Raw genomic sequence first — 18,206 nt, 5'->3', positions numbered from 1 at the left:
CCATGTACGACTTACAGGCATGGTGCTAGCAAGAAAGTTATATTCCACAACCCCACCCGAAGATGACAGTATTTTAGCATTACCAACAGCAGGAAGCAGAGTTCGGTTACTGACCTGCAAGGCTTGTGCCTTTTGTGCCAGGGCTCTGGTCACAAATCATTCAAGTGAGAAGTGGACCCTCGTGCACCCAGAGGCGTTCACAGACTGTGAGTGAAGCTCTGGTGCCAAGTTTAAGAAGTGGTTGTGTTTGGAACAGTGGTCTGCTCTGAGTCCCTGGTCTGGTCATACACAATGTCCTGTACTTGGTTGAATTTTTCAAGTAAAGCACATTTGTTAACACAGCAAAAGCACAAGAAACTCTATACCACATACTGCCTGGACCTCTGGCAAGACGTTGCAAGGGCTACACTCAAAGGGCTCCTCATCTCCAGTGTCTTCCAAATCTGCTATGGTGCTACAGTTTGTTCAGGCGTGTAGTGGGTCGCAAACCATGACCACCGAAAAGTCAGAAGTGTGACACTCCAAAAAACCTCCTCACCTCCACTGTCTTCCAAATCCAATCTAATGCCTAAGTTTGTCACGGCACACCCCAGTTTTCCCTGGCTGTCAACGACACAGCAAATTGCGGCCCCATGGAGGGTATCCTGCTGATCTTGAAGACTGCCTGCTCCCTGTGGAGAGTCCCAGGAACCATAGAGCCACGCGGGCCTCTACTCAGAATACTGCTGGCTTCCTTTACAGAACAGTATTTACACCAGGTCAGACTTCCATTCCCTCTCAAAGCTTGTCACCATGCCAGCACTGCTGCCGACTCTACTGGCATGGATGCTGAGCTCAATCCCAACAGTCTCTGATCCTGAAATTACATTGTGCCTCCCCAGGCCTATGTTGGTCTGTGAAACTACCATGTTTCAACCAGTGGTCATTCATCCAAATACCCACCACGTCACAGTTGTAGGATTACCATAGGCTGGAGGCCCTATTTGATCCTCGTTCTGAAATGGTTCAGGACCTACAAAACCCATGACACTGACAAGGAGGAGGAAGGCAATCTTCTCCTACTTTATTACATAGATGAAGGACTTTAACTAGACCTACAGAATGCTAGCAGGCTAGACATCTCCCAGAGACTGAAAGGAACTCACTACCTGATCCACCAACGGAAAAAAAGTACCTCCTTTGCAGTAATAGTGCACAGAGTGGTAAAGACGTTAGATTTGAAAACAAAGCCAGTTTGCTGACTGAAATACTCTAACCAGTGCCATCTTCATTAGATCTTCTATTGCTCTTTCACAATGTGCTTCTGGACAACCACTTGGTGACTTGGTCAATTGTAATGCTCTGTTACTCAGGTTACTTGGCCTGTGAGCAAATGACATAGAGACCCATTGGTGTAATTGATTTTCTGACAAAACAGCCCTGCGCTTGCTGGCCTTATGGTGCAGGGTTTGATTAGTAATGGGGAATTCAAATGTCTTTCGTTCAGCTACCTCAAAAACATAAGTTTATAGACACAGTTGGCAAAAAAAGATGTCCGCTACTCTGGGTTTACGCTCCTTGAATGCAGTGTGCCTTTTATGCAGATACAATCCCTTCTTTGGTCCATGGCAAGTGACATATTGTCAGCGCCCCAGGAGACCTCAGGGTATCCTCTGCTTGAAGAAATAAGATGGATGGAATGCAGCAAAATATGTTCTGCAGGCTGGCCTGGCCATAACAATTCCACTGGCCTCTGTCGGAACCAGCAGAGTGCTTAGACAATAGGCTTGGATGCAAGCCACTGAATTTACTGGAGAAGTATTGGTGTATCTCATGGAAATGCCGTTTGACAGATCTTGACTTTTTGGTGAAAAGGATGCCTGTGTGTGTGGCGTTGCTCAACCAACCTGACGTTTTTGAGTCAGAGGAAATGGCAGTAGTCTAAACCTTGCACTTTAAATGGGCAGCATTCATCTTCCTCCTCACCGGCAACCAATCCGATTTGATTTGCCTTTGCAGACAACACAGACCGGGGGTAGAGGGCAGGATCCAACATTTCCTCCCAAGCGGGGACTCAGTCACATCAGACTAGTGGGTTTAGTGTTTTTCTCACCCTGTATTACCCACATCCAAGTTCAGATTTTGGCAGATCACACTTCAATCTTAATTTTGTTTAGGTAATTTGACTTACTAGGCGCACGATCAAGAGTGGTTTCTCGTTGCTATACGGTACATACCAAAGAAATCAGAAGGTACAATCAAAGGAAGAAATATGTTTGTTTATAAAGGCAGGTCTTTAGGTCATTCCTGAAGAAAACAGTTTGAGAATGTAAGGCTAAAGGGAAGAGAGTTCCATAGCGTGGGGACAGTAAAAAGAAGCTGCAACCATCCATTCCTATCTTCTTGAATTTAGGAACAACCAATAGAAAAGAAGATGAGAAGAAAAGCTCCCGACAGGTCAGGTACTTGTTAATTCTTTTTACTAGGAATCGGCTGCACTCACCCGAAATCACTTTAAAGGCGAGATAGCAAACCTTGAATTTGAATCTTTGTTCCAAGGGTAGCCAATGGAGGTCCCTAAGCAGAGGGATAGTGTGTGAATACCTTAGTAATCTATTATTCAGCCTAGCTGCTTGGTTCTGAAAGGATTGCAATCTGTAGATCTTCATTTTTTGGAGGCGAGTGTGTAAAGAATTGGCATGATCTTACTTAGATGTAACTAAGGCTAGAATTAGCATGTTAAGGTGTCTTGTGAGGGAAACGTGGCAATATTTACAGTTTGTCTCAATGTGAAAAGAAAGTAAAAAATGACTGCTCTTACTTGTGGTTTTAGAAATTGTAATTGTATTTATATAGCACTTACCACCCCTAACAAGGCGTCTAAGCTCTTCAACAGTAACTCCACGGCTTAATACAGGAAGTCGGCCTCCTGCTGGCCAGGGGTGCCACTGTACAAGTACCAGACTGGTGGTGCAAGTGGTGCTCTTCACACTACTTTCTTAAGCTTAAGAAGAAAGAAGGCCTCGTGTCTACTCTGGACGTCTGGCCATTGAACACCTTTCTGAGGAAGGACAAGTTCAAAATGCTTACTCTACCACAAATCCTTTCTGCTCTGGTTCCTGGAGACTGGATGGTGGCTTTGGACTTACAGAATGTGTATTCTCAAAACACATCCTGCTGTCTCAGACACAACTTGCAGTTCACATTGGAGTTGTAATATTTCCAATTTGCTGTGCTGCCACTCAGGCTTACTTCAACCCCTTAGGTGTGCAGGAGTGATGACAGTGGATGCAGCTTATCTTTGAAGGTCAGTGATACATGTATTCCCATACCTCAATGACTGACTGCTCGTGTGTTGTTGCAACAGTAATTTGCAGACCACCTCCAGACGACACCTGCCTTCTCCATCTCCTTGGGGTTTTCCATCAGGGAGTCCAAGTGCCACCTTAACCCTACACAGAGACTTCCCTTCTTAAAGGCAATCCTGGACATGATGCCATTCAGTACATTTCAACAACTCAGGTGTAGGAAAGAGGCCTTGTTGGCATAGTTACCCCCCACTGTTTGCCTTACGTTGATGCCAACTTGACTGAGAGTGTGCTGGGATCCTGCTAACCAGGCCCCTGCACCAGTGTTCTTTCCCAAAAACTGTACCATTGCTCCCACAATTGGCACACCCCTGGCAAACGGTTAATACCCTTGTAAAAGGTGCCCCAGGTACCAAGGGCCCTGTGGCCAGGGAAGGTCCCCAAGGGTTCATGCATGTATTATGCCGCCCCGGGGGACCCCTCACCAAGCACATGCACACTGCCATTGCAGCTTGTGTATGCTGGTGGGGAGAAAAAGACAAAGTCAACATGGCATCCCTCCCAGGGTGGCATGCCCACTAACCACTAGCTGTGGCATGGGTAAGTCACCCCTCTGGCAGGCCTTACAGCCCACAGGTGAGGATATAGCTACATGAGCAGTATGCCCCTATAGTGTCGAAGTCCATTCTTAGACATTGTAAGTGCATTTTGGCCATATTGACTATATGGGCGTGGAGTTTGTCATTACGAACTCCACAGCTTCATAATGTCTTCACTGAATACTGGGAAGTTCAATATCAAACTTCTCAGCACAATATACCCACACTGATGCCAGTGTTGGATTTATTGAAAAATGCATCCAGAGGACATCTTAGAGAGGCCCCCATGTATGTTACCCAAACTGCTAGTGCCTGTCTGACTAATTTGTGCCAGCCTGCCACTTTCAGACGAGTTTCTGACCACATGGGTTGAGAGCCTTTGTGCTGTCTATGGCCAGAAACAAAGCCTACAGAAACATAGCCTGCACTGAGTGGAGGTGCTTCACATCCACCCTCCCACCCCCCATCACCCGTAACCGTAACACCTGGCGGTGAGCCTCAAAAGGCTCAGGCTTCTTGTTACAGTGCCTCAGGGCACGCCAGCTAGTGAGGGTGCCTGCCCCCTGGACAAAGCCCCACTTTTGGCTGCGAGTCTGGTGGGAAAATTAGGGAAAACGGGGAGTGAACACCTCAGTCGAGACCACCCCTAATGTGTCCAGAGCTGAGGTGACCCCCCTCCTTGCAAAATCCTCCATCTTGGTTTGGAGGACAGGACCAATAGCGGTTGGTCTGTGTCCCCCTCCCCAAAGGGAGTGGACACAGGAAGGGTGTAGCCACCCTTAGGGACCATAGCCATTGGCTACTGTCCTCTGACCCCTGTAACGCCCCTAGATCCAGGATTTAAGGGCTCCCCTGTAGCTAGCTCGTCAGATTCCTGGCGACCTCACAAGAAGAAAGGAGGACTGCTAAGCTGACCCCCAGCAAAGAAGACTGAAGACACAAACTCAATTGGCCCCAGCTGCCTACCGGCCTGTCTGCAGCTTCTAAAGCCCTGCTAAAAGAAGGCGACACATCCTGCAGGACCAGCGACCTTTTAAAATCCTCAAGAGGACCGCCTGCACCACATAGGACAAAGAACTCCTGTGGACAGCAGCCCTGTCCAGAAAAAAACACCAACAAAGAACTCCAGCACCGCTCCGGATCTGCAAGTCCTGCCCACCCTGACCACGACAGAACCGGATGAAGATTCCGATGCCAAAAAGTACCCCTGCACCGGCAGCCCCCTGGCCTTGGGGACTCTGACCTTCAGTGCAGCAACATCAAGCAGGCGGCCTTACTCGTTGTCCAGCCTGTGTTTACACGGAACCGACCCCCTGAACCCAGCCTGCTGCTCTTTGAGACTCTCAGGGTCCCCCTATAGGAAAGCATTGGGAGCCCGCTGCTTTGTTTGCACCCTGCACCCGCCCACCCCTGTGCCGCTGAGGGTGTGCGTTTGGGGCTGACCTGTGGCACTCCATGTGCTCCTCTAAACTCTCCAGGTCTGCCCTCCAAAGACACGGGTACTTACTTGGAAGCAGTCCTGATTCAGAGTGTCTCCAGTCTCCCATGTTAAATCAACCTCAAATTTGACATCTACACCCAGCTGCCCCATTCTTGCCGGCGGTGGGTGTTTGGAGTTAACCTGAAATGTGGACTTCCTTACCCCCGCCGCCCCCCCCCCCCCCTCCCGAGACTGGAACTGTATGTCTTGTATTTACCTCGAAACTGTGCTAACTTTTCTCCCCACCCCCAAACCACAGAACGTTTTCTGAACATTTTAAACAAAGTGGTATTGATTCATATGTTGGATACTTACTTACCTGCAACTTGAATCTTGTGGTTCTAGAAATAAAGTAACAAAATCTATTTTTGATATATAAAAACCATTGGCCTGGAGTTAGTCATTGAGTGTGTGCTTCATTTACTGCGCGTGTGTGTGTGTGTGTGTACAACAAATGCTTTGCCCAACTGCTCAACCACACTACCACAAAATAGAGCATTAATATTATCTTCTTTAGTCTCAAGTGTCTGGGGAATCCCTGGACTCCTTGCACACTATATCTCATTTTGATATAGTGTATACAGAACCAGTTCCTATATCAAGGAATTTGTAACAGTCAGAATATGATTCAAGTGTTTCAGGCTCAGTCCTGGGTGTTGGTGAGAACGTTTGAGGCTTCTCAGGTTCTTATCCTTGTTTCTTATGCCAGATGTAATGTGAGGACCTTTCAATGGTACCTTTGGTTTCATTGACCTAGCACAGGGCAGTTTCTCTGATTTCATCCAGGTCTCTGGGGAGAACACTCAGGGTCTTCTCTGGTGACAGACAAACACCAATCTGTCCTGCAGCAGGTCACTCTCCCCTTGCCACCTAGACTTCATGATTGTGACGGCTGCATCATTGCTGGATTCAACTGAAAGAGGTGGAGAGCAGAAGCCTCCATATAAATCTTTTGGAGCTTTGTGCATACCTGCTGGCTTTGAAAGCCTTCCTGCTGACCTTTGGTGGGGGCTAGTGCAGCAAGCAGGCACTGAAGTCTTAAAATACGTTCAACAAGGGAGGTACTGTTTCTATCACAAAAAAGTAAAGGCAGAGTGAACATGAGATGGGGATCACATAGATAAATTATTGGTGCCCTGACACATCCCTAAAGATGTGTCTCGATCCAGGCGAGCAGAGGAGTGTATGTCGCTAGCGCTCTGTGCACTTGAGCCACTTAGCAACTGTAGGCTAACCTCTGCCTTTGACCCAAGGAGCTTGACTTGATTGATTCATAGGGTTGAACGATCAGTTTCTGATTATTATATCAAGTATCTCCTCTTGGAGTCACCCAAAACTCAAGGTTTGACCCATAGTATGTATTTTAGGTGTGGGGTAGGGTACCACCTATCCCTATCTTTACATTTTGGGTCCTGACAAAGTGCAGTGAGTCGTTTTTGGGGCCTGTGTGGCATGAAACATGTTTTCCTGATGAAATCTAACCAAACTGCAATTAGTGACTTGTGGCTACCTGGGCACCTTATACACCCTTTTAGAAACGCTGATCAGTTGTACGTTTTTTTTTTAGCCCTGCCAAGAGATCCTTTACAATTAAAATTGACTTTTTGGTATCCCTTAGGCAGTTTCTCCTTTCACTTCTACATACACATTCACTCCACTCCACACTCTTAGGTCACCCTCACACATACAACTCTCATCATACGGCAGCAAACCAAAATATCTCTGCTTGTGAGACCCTTCGGGGACCCATGGGATATTGCAGCACTGGCCCCATGAAAAGCATGCCCGATGATGAAGCATGACATCATTAGGGATGTGTGAGGGCACTAAAAATGTATCTATGAAATCACCATCTCATGTTTTCGTCCATCACTCTGCCTTTACTTTTATTTGATAGAATCAGTACCTCCCTTTTTGAATGTACTATAGTTTTTGGAGCCTGGGTTCTGGACCTTTATTCACTCCTGGTCACCCTCTCTTTTTGTTATTTCACAGTGAAGTCCTAGAACCTGTGCCTGGAAGCTTTGTGCGGTTCAGGAAGGATGGGCCAGCAGCAGATCTTTCTGTGGCCAATCACTTGGCATGCTCCCTGTAATCCAGAGTAATTGAGCTGAGAAGGTATGAGTGGCAGAGCAGAAAAGGGGGCTCGATTGGCAGGTGGCACTATGCATCTTTGAGCACTGGGGCCTGCCCTGTCTAGATCTGTCTGCCACAGCTGAGACCTCAGTGTCAAAATGTTTGTGTCGGGGCGGATGGTGTTCAAGGGCTAAGGGGCTGCGCCCCTAGCCTTTTCTGGCCTCTCAAGTGAAGCATACATTTAATTACATGATGAAAGTAAAAACAAATCTGCACAACATTTTTCGAGTGAAAGTTGTGCACTTTCAAAAGCCCCACTGCACCTGCGTGAGTATGTGACTGAAAGCTACACAGTAGGGCTGACAGGGCTTGCCCACGCAAAGCCCTTACGTTTTCTCAGAATGCAGTGACGTCCCTGGCTTATCTCCTCCTCCACCGGAAACCCTGATAGTAAACAGCCTGGAGCGTTTTTTGTTCAGCCCGGGTTTCTGAAAACTTAATGCCTCTCCGATATCATTATCCACCCTTTCCTATATACTCAAATGGTGGGGTGTGATCAGAAGGGTCTACATACCAGAAGTCACATTTTATTAAAGGAATGTGGTATTGCGCAAACAAAATCCCCTTTTCCTGCATTACAAGCAGTCTGTGGCAGAGAAATGGAATAAATACAATAAATAACTCCATCCAGGGCGCGCTGGGAGACAGGAGTGTGACCTGAAGACCTCAAGTCATAAATATGCCAAAGACAACCCTGCACACAAGTAAGTTGGAGCTCTTTCTTTTTTTACAGACAATGAGAAAAAAATCTGTTCTCTCAGCTATCCTCTCCCTTCCCTTCACTGCCTCTGTAGGTGATTTCGTCTTTCTCAAAGGCAGTAATGGTTCCAGTAATTTATCATGGCTAGTTATGTTCGTTTTATTTCTTCTGCAGACTAATGATGTGATATGTCATACTAAACATGTAATCTGCAGCTCAAATAAACGTGTAGCTTTTATCACTGAAACTGCTGGATACTAGATGGGTGAAGCAATGTGTGTTTGTTTGAATAAGTGTTTGCAGGGCTTGACTGAGTAGCTGAGAAAATGTGGGTGTCTGTGTATAAGAGTTGTGTGAATGGCAGTGGATGACAAGGTGGATGAGTGAATGGGTAGGCGACCAAAGGCAGTGGGTGAGTAGGTGAATGGAAATACGTGGGTAGTGAGGCTCACTCACAAGGTGAAATTCCGTCTTGTATTTGTGCCCCACCACTGCTTTCAGTCACCAGCCACCACTGGTTTGTGTACTAGTGTTACCTCCTTGAGAGTCACCGGGAGACTTGTTCTGTCCTTACTTTGAGCTCTGAAGAAGAAATTGATTCAGGTCTTCTTGATAGACCAGGAAGTACCTAGATCTCTTGTGCCTTAAAATTTGCCATCCAATCTGACATCTTCTTGAGGAGGGTCTAGTGGCGCAGCAGCAAGGAAGGGTTCTAAATCTAATCTGATTTCCTTTGGTTTGCTGCCTGACATAGCAGTTGTCATCCTTTAAGTGAGACACTTCCATGAAATATAATGGACCCTGGGAAAAGTTTGTGGTTTGCTGTAAGACCCAGCAATCTGGTCCTTTGCAGGCCAAACATTTGATGCATTATTGTTTATTTTGTTGCTGGCCCAGCAAGGTCTTGCAGTTGGCACAGCTAAAAGTTACCTGTTTTCCATATACTATTTTTAATATTTACCAACTAAGCCTTCCGTTTTCCAGTCACTTGTTGTGATACATTTTTTGGAAGTTCTGACATGAATGTTTCCTCTAAAACATTTCATGGCACGGGGGGTACCTCAATTTCGTATTCATTCCTCAGGTGCATGCTATTTGAGCCACTGTCTAGCTGACATTGACAGTTCCTATCAATCAAAACTTATCTCTAATTGTAACTATTTTGGTGTGCTGAATGAATGAACTGCTGGTGCTGTTGATGCAAACTCCCTACATACTTACTTTCCAGACAAATCTGGGTAGGCGACTTGGGCAGCCTTCCTGCCAAGAATGGTTTTGCACTTCCGTGTAGAGCTCCAAATGAGCCAACAGACCTTTTTTTTCAGTTGCCGTACACCACAAAAGAAGCGAGGCTTAATCGACTTGACCCTAAAATAATCTTGAGTTTTTATGTTGACTGCATTAGAAACCACCACTTGGACAACCAGCTCCTTTTTAATTTTGCAGAAAGGCAGAGTGGTGCAGAAGAGGACTTTATCAATGTGATTGGTCCTTTGTATTACGATATGGCCAGAAAAACTGCATGGTATGAGTTCAGTCGTCAGTCCCTCCGCCTTTTGAATGTGCCTTTATGGAATAAATTCTAAGGGTTGAAAAATCTGCTGTTAAAAATATTCTTCAGAAGGTTGAGTAACTTCCCTTCAGCAATGCTCTTTGTGGTAGATACTTCATCTAAAGTCAGATTCCTCACTGTCATCCTTCCTTATCGTTCTGGCGAGTGGATATCTGCATAGCTTAAACGGTCCTAAGTATCATTTGAGCACTTTGTCACATATAAATTGATTACAGTGACCTGCATGTAAGTGTGCGGAAGGAGAAAGATATAGAAACTGATGTCAGCATGCAAATGTGGCACCACTCTCACTTCTGGAGCCGTGCAAGATCCCTGGAGGGCCACACATCACTTTGAATCAGAGTGCAGGAAATCTTTGTTGTGGAAATTTCTGAATCTCATCTGGTACCTGGGATATTCTGAAATTGAGGAATCTGATGTTGTATAGATTATTTATCAGAAAGAGTTACTGAAGCTAAGGAACTTGTTCTTTGGTGTCAGAAGAGGCTGTGGGTAGAAGTGTAAGAATACCCACAACCCGACAGTGAAAAACTATGCAAGTAAGGTGGCCAGTCTTGTGATAGGAGAGGAATTTGAGTATGACAGTGGGATAGAGCCCACAACCTCATTGTGAGACAACATAGAAGCATGGTGTGCTGCCATACCCTCCATGTCCGTGGTATGGCCTCTTGTTCTACTGTATTTCTCCCTAGTCTTCCATCGCCTGATAGATTTACCTGGGAAGAACTCCCAACAGGGTTTGACAATATTGCACAAATTATCATATGGTCTTTCCCTACATTGTCGTCAGTGTCTTGTTAATGTGCATAATTTAGTCTTGTGGAAGACTGAAACTGGTTCAGTGAAATTAGGCCCGCACCCAACCTTCCTACACATCATAGAGGCTCTAGTTATGTTTAAAAAAAAAAATGCTTTTTTTTTTTTTTTTTTTTAACATGAAAGCTAGCCTATGCACCTGCACTGCAGGCAGTATTTTTAATGTTAAGCTTGAATTGAACTATTAAATCTTAAAAATCTTTCTGATTTTAAAGATGCTGTTTTTGTTGCTATTAAAAGAGTCATATTGTGTGAGCTTATGTAAACAATAACCAATTCCACATTGTGATCTCTTTCTGATTGTAGATTTGGGCACAAATAGTGTCTCCGGGACGCTCAGTTCACTCCAGCACTGCAACCCACGAGATGACTTTGACATGTTTGCACAAACAAGAACCAACTCTCTGGCTGACCAGCGAAAGAAGTAGGTGCTCAAACAAAGTGACCATGGGTTGGTCACATGGGTATGTTTTTTCTGTGTCAAGAAACATGTTCTTTTGGTCTCCGGAGAACAGAACAGTGATATTTGTTGTCCCCTCTGAAGCCCGGTTTATTGCTGTTATTTCATATTCTGTTCAGAGAAGGATGCTTCTGGTTGTGTTCTCTTTCTTCTTGTTTTGAACTATGAGCAGGCAAATGGTGCTAATGACACTTAATGATTTGCCTTCAGATGTTGAGAACTGACTAGTACTGTTTATCATTTATTCTGTGGCTTTGTCTCCTTATGTTACCAGGAGAAGAATAGTAAGCTATCTGAGAACCATCTCTAAAGGTCTCTTCACATTATTCTGTTCCACTTTTGATCTTCTCCAAGAATTGTCGTCTTTCATTGCCAGTAAAGTTGTATGCGGCCTAGGGATCTACTCTATACCTTATCTTCCTTTATATTCTCAAAACTAAGGAGGGCTGTCTGCCACCATCAATTGCTTGTCAACTGTTGATTGTTCTAAGAAAACAAAAGAGCTCTGTCTGCTCATTTAATTCTCTATATTGAATCAGGACAGAATTTTAGTGATCGAGTTTCCCTCTAGAACCTCTTGTTTATAATGTATTCTGACGTACTGGTAGCTGGCTGTGGTCCTCTCTTTGCATGTCAATCTGTTATCATTGGATGTGTAGAATAAACTAAGACATAATATTATTGTGCTGCATTTGGAGCTTCTGCTGGCTACCTCTGAGACTCAGGATCAAGTTTGGAAACGTTCTGACTCTGGTATGTTCTGGTCATTTTCACAATAAGTGCTTCCTCTGGGATGTGGAGGGTGAACTACTAAGCCACTTGGTCCTCAATAGTTCAACAGAGTCTGCTGTGAGGGCTTCTGTGTCGTATCATACATGTTTCAAACGTTGGAAACCTATTTATACCAGAGGTCCATGTCCACCAAAAACAAGGCACTGACCTCTCTGCACAAGGACTTTATGGACCATTTAGCATCTGAAAAAGAGATGGAAGCTCTTATTTTCTGTGGAGTGTCCTGAGTTCAGTCTTCTCATGTGATGTGTTGTCACATTTGATATTGGTAGCCTTAATCCTGAATTAGAGGGACATGAACTATTACACCGGTGATGTTGTTTCCAATAAACTCTTGTTTGTCAGTGTTTCTTTTGCATGTGACATTGCATAGGTGATAATAGATCTCTTCTTGTTCTTGTTTCAGTGTAACATATGAGGATCCACAGGCTCTGGTGGGACTTGCGTCAGCTTTGGATGTGCGGCAACACAACACTGGTGGCGTAAGTGTTTCCACATGGACTTGTATTGTGCTGCAGAATGTTTATTCCTGCAAACTTCAAATCCAAAATTACATTAACCCTGCCAACTCATACGTTATACACTATGTGCTTCTGTTGTCGCATAAGCACATATGGGTTAAGAGCAGCTCTATACTCGCTGAGTAGTCCATTCTTACAGTATAACGCTATCACCACATACAATCCACCCTCTCATTATTTAGACTTAGGCTGACCCTGCATACCATTCTCCTTCCCTGTTGCCATGATGTTTGCCATTGTGTTTGTATTTGAAATGCAGTAGAGAACTACATAGTGCTGGAATAGTTCTCTTGTTTTCCAAACATGTATTTTGGAATTTTTGGCTGCGTAAGGCAGGCTAAGGAACAATTGTGTTTAGGCTAAAATAATTTAATAGAGACCAACATTTTCCATCTTCTCATATTTCATATTCTCATAGCTGCCAATTTGAGACCGAATTTGTTTTCCCATGTAGATGGCATGTATCCCAACAAAGAGTTATAGCATTGACCAGATCTCTCCTTAAATGAACCCTCTTACTTTGACTAAACCTATAAACTTAATCCAGTTTCTATGGCAAGTTCTAAGACTTGGGGTGTGTAGTATTTTACACAGAGCTGGTAAGAAAAGGATATTACATTGATAACAGTGTTGGTGAAAAGCTCTTTCATGTAGCAATACATACCTTAAAGCAACCACAGAAAAACAGTGAGACAGTTCTCATTACTAATTTCCATAAATTATACACCAACAGTAAAGATTGCATGCTAGAAAAAACATGAAAGATCCATTTTTTAAAAGGGGTTTGAGCACAAAAATTAGAGTTTGTAACTAAAAACAGTCTACATTAGCTGTAAATAGAAGGCTCTGTACATGAGAATGCAAGTGCAGACATTCCCAAATTATAGAAATCTTTAACATAAAATAATAGGCTACTTAAACCAAAATTAGAAGTGGTTTGTAAACACTGATAACATGGGCAGATGATGTACCTGTGATGTGGGAGTCTGTAGTTTATTGTAACATGCATGGTGGTGAGTTGGGGGCAGTTTTGTTGGTAGCGTGGGGCTCTTTGAAAAAAGGGGCTTAGATTTCTAGCTACCATTATTTCCTAGTATTAGTCAAAATCTGTTCATATAATGACACCCGTTTGAGAAGTGTTTGTGGGGTTAGCGCTATATTATCTGTTCTCCATATCAAGAGAGCATGAAGGAGAGCCATCTGTACAGAGGTCTAATTATACAACAACATTTGTAGCCTGTAATGGTCCTTCTTGGTTTTGGTGCTGTTTGAATTGCAGATTTTTTTGCACAGTTGTACACTGTGCAGAAATATTCAAACATTCTAGGCTGTGTTTTGCAGAATTCGTTTACAAATGAGCAGCCTATTTCTTTGGGGAGATGTTAATAAATCCCTGAGGTATCAACCTAGATTGCACAGGCGGCAGAAGAAACAAAGGTGTGCAGGTTTCTTGTTTCAGGTCTACCTCTGCCACGCTAGTAGACTGTCGCAGTTCCAGCTACTTGCAGTCCCCAAGATCTGCCCAAATATAGTAATGTAATCTGGAATTAGTACAACAGATCAAAGTGTGTGAACACGTTACCACTTCACAATGGACCATTGAACCTCAGGAGAGGCAGAGCGTTGTCTGAATTACTTGGCATTGCAAAGGTTGAAGTGCCTTAATTGGGTGTGTCCCACTGTACGTTTATTAACTCCAGTGGGCTGTATGGCATGCCAATCTAAGGCTGGCAAGTGTCCTGGGAGTGACAGCGATGAGTGTGCACATTAGTGAAACTTTGGAGAGGAAACCTCAGTGCAATCCGTGTCGTCATTGCACATGGCATTGAAAGTTGGTAAAAGTTATACATTTGTAACATGCTGAAACAAAAAAGGGTAGAGATGCAGTCTTACAAAATATTACAACATGAAAAGTCCAGGTTTCCCTTTATTCCCTTGTTCTGACTGTAGACAGAAACGTTTTTAATTTTCCCGGATGCCATAATTTCATAAATGTACTTTGTGCTTCTGTACTAGTTCTTGATGTTCTTATTGAGGAGTCATTCTTTCTCTGCACATGCCTGCTCCAAATGAACATTTTCCAATAACTCCTGTGTATATCCATGATGGTAACTAAACTGGAGGACTTTGAAGAAATGTACAGTAAAAACTATTTTTGAGTTCTACTGTTAAGAAGTATCAATCATTTAGCATTCCTGTGCCCTTATAAGTAGTTGTTGACCAATGTTGTTAAGTTGTACAGATTTTAACTCTTTATCGCATGGTAGCTTCTGGTTGAGCACAAATTTGGCATGCCGTCCATCTTTGCGAGTTTTTTTTTCAGTTTGTTAGGGTGTTGCTGATACATTGAGTAGCATATCTCCTTCTTTCAAGTTGCTGAAGGGTATATAGCACAGAGGAAATTACATATATCAAGGGTAGTGTCCAGCAAGTAAATAAGTCATTCAAAAATCAGTCAAGTATGCAGAGCATATGTTTTGTTTAAATGTTAGGACAAGTCTTTGAAAGGCCTTTAAGGTCACCATACAGGCCATCTGTCTAGCCAAGAGTGGGGGGGGAGGGTGCTACGGGCTCTCCGAGATACCCTTAAACATCTAGAAGAGGATAGCAAATCCTTGGAGACTCAGTTCAGGACACGTAATGGTTTGGGGATAGCCAAACAAGAACCTCCCTGATGGAATTACAAGAAAGCGCAAAACGCAAATGCCTGTATCAAGGCAAATGTGCACGAACCCGCACATATGGGTGAGTGAGAAAGACCATGGCATACACTAGCGACCATGCTCCTCAAGCCCCTCTCAGCAAACACCTTTCTCGAGACCCAGGACACAAATGGAACTCTAGTTCAGGATACCTCTGACATTGTGCGCATGTTTGAAGCATATTATAGTAAGTTGTACTCCTCAACGAGAACAGGTGAGTGGATATAGATGCTTACTTGGAGGACGTGACACTGGGGTGGCTTAGCGATGCACAACAGGAATATGCGATAAGAGAGGTGGTCATGCAACTGTAATCTGGAAGGACCCCTGGGCTGAATGGCCTGCCCCTGACCTTTACAAGACATATAGGCCCTCATTACAACCTTGGTGGGCGGCAGAGGCCACCCGCCAGGGTTGGACCGCCAAGCGGCCGCATTACAACATCCCTGCTGGGACGGCGGGGATGTCGGCCGTAACATTGGAGCCGGCTCCTAATGGGGCCGACGGTGTTGCAGCCGTGCGACTGGTGCAGTTGCACCGGTCACGCTTTTCACTGTCTGCTGTGCAGACAGTGAAAAGCAGGGTGGGGCTGTGCCTGGGGGCCCCTGCACTGCCCATGCCAAGTGCTTGGGCAGTGCAGGGGCCCCCAGGGGCTCCGCGACTCCCCTTCCCGCCAGCGTTTCCATGGTGGTCTCTACCGCCATGGACAGGCTGGCGGGAAGGGGAGTCATAATCCCCACGGCAGCGCTGCAAGCATCGCTGCCCTGGCGGATTATAACCGCCGGGACAATGATGGCGGGAAACCACAGGTCCCGCCGGTGCGATGGCAAATTGTGTCGCCAGCCTGTTGGCGGTACAATCGCCAAAACAACCCTGGCGGTGTTTGACCGCCAGAGGGTTGTAATGAGACCCATAGTAACAGTCTCATACCAATGCTAAAGGCAGTCTATTATGAAACCAAAGAGCAGGGTGCTCTTTCATACTCCATGAAGGAAGCAATGATTGTTACTCTGCTTAAGCCTAACAAACGTGCAGATGCCTGTGATTATATAGACCCCTCTTGCTTATCAATGCGATAGTAAAATTCTAGCAAAGGTGTTGGCAAATCGCCTCAGCCCTGTCATGTCATTCTTAGTACGACCAGATCAGCCCAGGTTCATTCCAGGTGGGGCTACTTCTTACAGTTCACAGACACTGTTTGCATTGAAGCAGAGGATCGACTCAGAACTAACGGCCGTGGATTTTTTGGGGGGATGCCACGAAAGACTCCAATTAGCTGGAGTGGGATTACCTGATGGTCATTCTCCGGAGAATGGGTTTCCCTCCGGCATACCCATCCTGGATTACCTTATTATATTATCACCCTACTGCGAGGCTTCAAATTAATGCCATGTTTTCGGGTCCATTCAATATCACTAGAGGCACCAGGAAGGGGTGTCCCTTGTCACCCCTGTTGTTTGCCCTTGCAATTGATCCATTGGCCATAATTTCGTTAACACCATAGACAGTATGCTATCAGGTCTCTTGGCATATTCTAGTTTCGCTCTACACAGACAACATTACGCTATACCTCATGAACCCCGAGGACAGTTTAAATCCAGCACTTAGTTTGTTTGCTTTTGCGGACTATCTGGCATTCAGATTTATTGGAAAAAATAGAATATTTTCCCATTGACGGCCAACACACATACAATCCAGCCAGAATTCCCACTGAGATGGTGCAAGTCTGGTCTACTGTACTTGGGCATCGAGATTTCCAGAAATAGGGAGGAATTACTTTGGGCAAACTATGGCACTGCCCTTTCTAAAATAATGGACAGTATAATTCACTGGATATCAATGCCCTTATCTTTATCGGGCTGTATTTCTCTCATGAAATTGATTACATTACGAAAGCTGGTGTACCTGTTCCTTAACATATTTCATTAACCGGGGAGACGGTTCTTTAAACTGCTCAAGTCACAATTAATTTGCTTGGCGTGGGCGGGATGGAAACCAAGGTTGAAATGGGAGATATTGACTCTGCCTTTTGAGCAGGGCGGGTTTGAGGCTCCAGATATGGAATTATATTATCCATGCGCCTAAGCTCATTATCCCATCTTCTGGTATAAGCCGCCCCCTTTCATGCCATATATAGCTATAGAACAGGGCTACATGGCTCTCATTCCCTCCACTGTGTATCTAGGACCCAGAACACGATTGGTAGCCCACTTGACTCAACTGTAGCTTGCACGAACGCGGCATGGTGAAAACTGACTATAAAGGTAGGTAAATCACTGCTGTACTCTCCCTCCCCGCCAATTCACCACCAGACTGCCATACTGGTTACTTGCGAAGTCACATGCCGCAACATGCTTATTGGGACTGGGGTCATCACATGGGGGGAACTCTATACACAGGGTCAATTTGTGGACCATGAAATACTGCTAGCTAATAAGGAAGAGTCGCCCCTGGATATCTTTCTCTATATTAGACTGCGCCACTATGTCAAAGCCACTACCCCAGATTCCCCCAACGAATCCCCCATTCTTACCATATTACACACACTGCTCAGTGCAGACAGGCCGCAAAGCTTAGTGTCAATCTTATATCATACAGCGCAACATGAGCAGGTGCGGGTGAGAGATAGAACCAGAGAGGGCTGGGACTCTGAACTTGATACTCCTCTCACCGACGCACAATGGTTTTACTGATGTAGGCAGACAATTTACATTGTGTCTGGTAGTAGGCTGTGAATCATTCGTTATAAATTCTTACATAGGATATACTGCACTCCAGTACGGTTTGCATAGATATCACCTCCGCCCAGATGACAGGTGCGCTAAATGTGGGATTGTGAGAGAAGACTTTTTTACACCTCCCCTGAGCATACCCCCAAATTCTAAGCTGTTGGAAGGAGCTAGAGCCTGCCCTGTCTCTCATGGTTACCCAACCAATTGTGCTTACCCCATGGATGGCCATACTAGGGCACATTAGAGATATAGAGGCTGACAACAAGAAATACATCTACAGCTTGATGCTTGCCATGAGGCGTGTAGCGTGCAAATAGGACAGGGCTCAAACGCCCAAACTTAAGGAATGGCTGTTATTATATTGCAGGGATCAGCTTACCCTATATGTGGGGGCCTATGCATTCTTAT

General features: G+C 44.9%; 1 protein-coding gene across 6 annotated transcripts in view; it reads left to right on the top strand.

Moving 5' to 3' along the window:
• Nucleotides 1–18,206, top strand: part of TOM1L2 (target of myb1 like 2 membrane trafficking protein) — a 336,841-nt gene that overhangs the window by 273,086 nt on the left and 45,549 nt on the right. For all 6 annotated transcript variants that reach the window (XM_069210085.1, XM_069210083.1, XM_069210081.1 and 3 more), the window contains exons 11-12: nt 10,898–11,015; nt 12,250–12,325. In XM_069210085.1, the coding sequence (XP_069066186.1) occupies nt 10,898–11,015; nt 12,250–12,325 (194 nt within the window). The remainder of the gene's footprint in view (nt 1–10,897; nt 11,016–12,249; nt 12,326–18,206) is intronic.

The sequence above is a fragment of the Pleurodeles waltl genome, chromosome 10 (assembly GCF_031143425.1).
Source record: "Pleurodeles waltl isolate 20211129_DDA chromosome 10, aPleWal1.hap1.20221129, whole genome shotgun sequence".
NCBI classification, from domain to species: domain Eukaryota; kingdom Metazoa; phylum Chordata; class Amphibia; order Caudata; family Salamandridae; genus Pleurodeles; species Pleurodeles waltl.
Note: the sequence above shows the minus strand (reverse complement) of the source record. Positions and strands in the feature narration are given on the sequence as shown.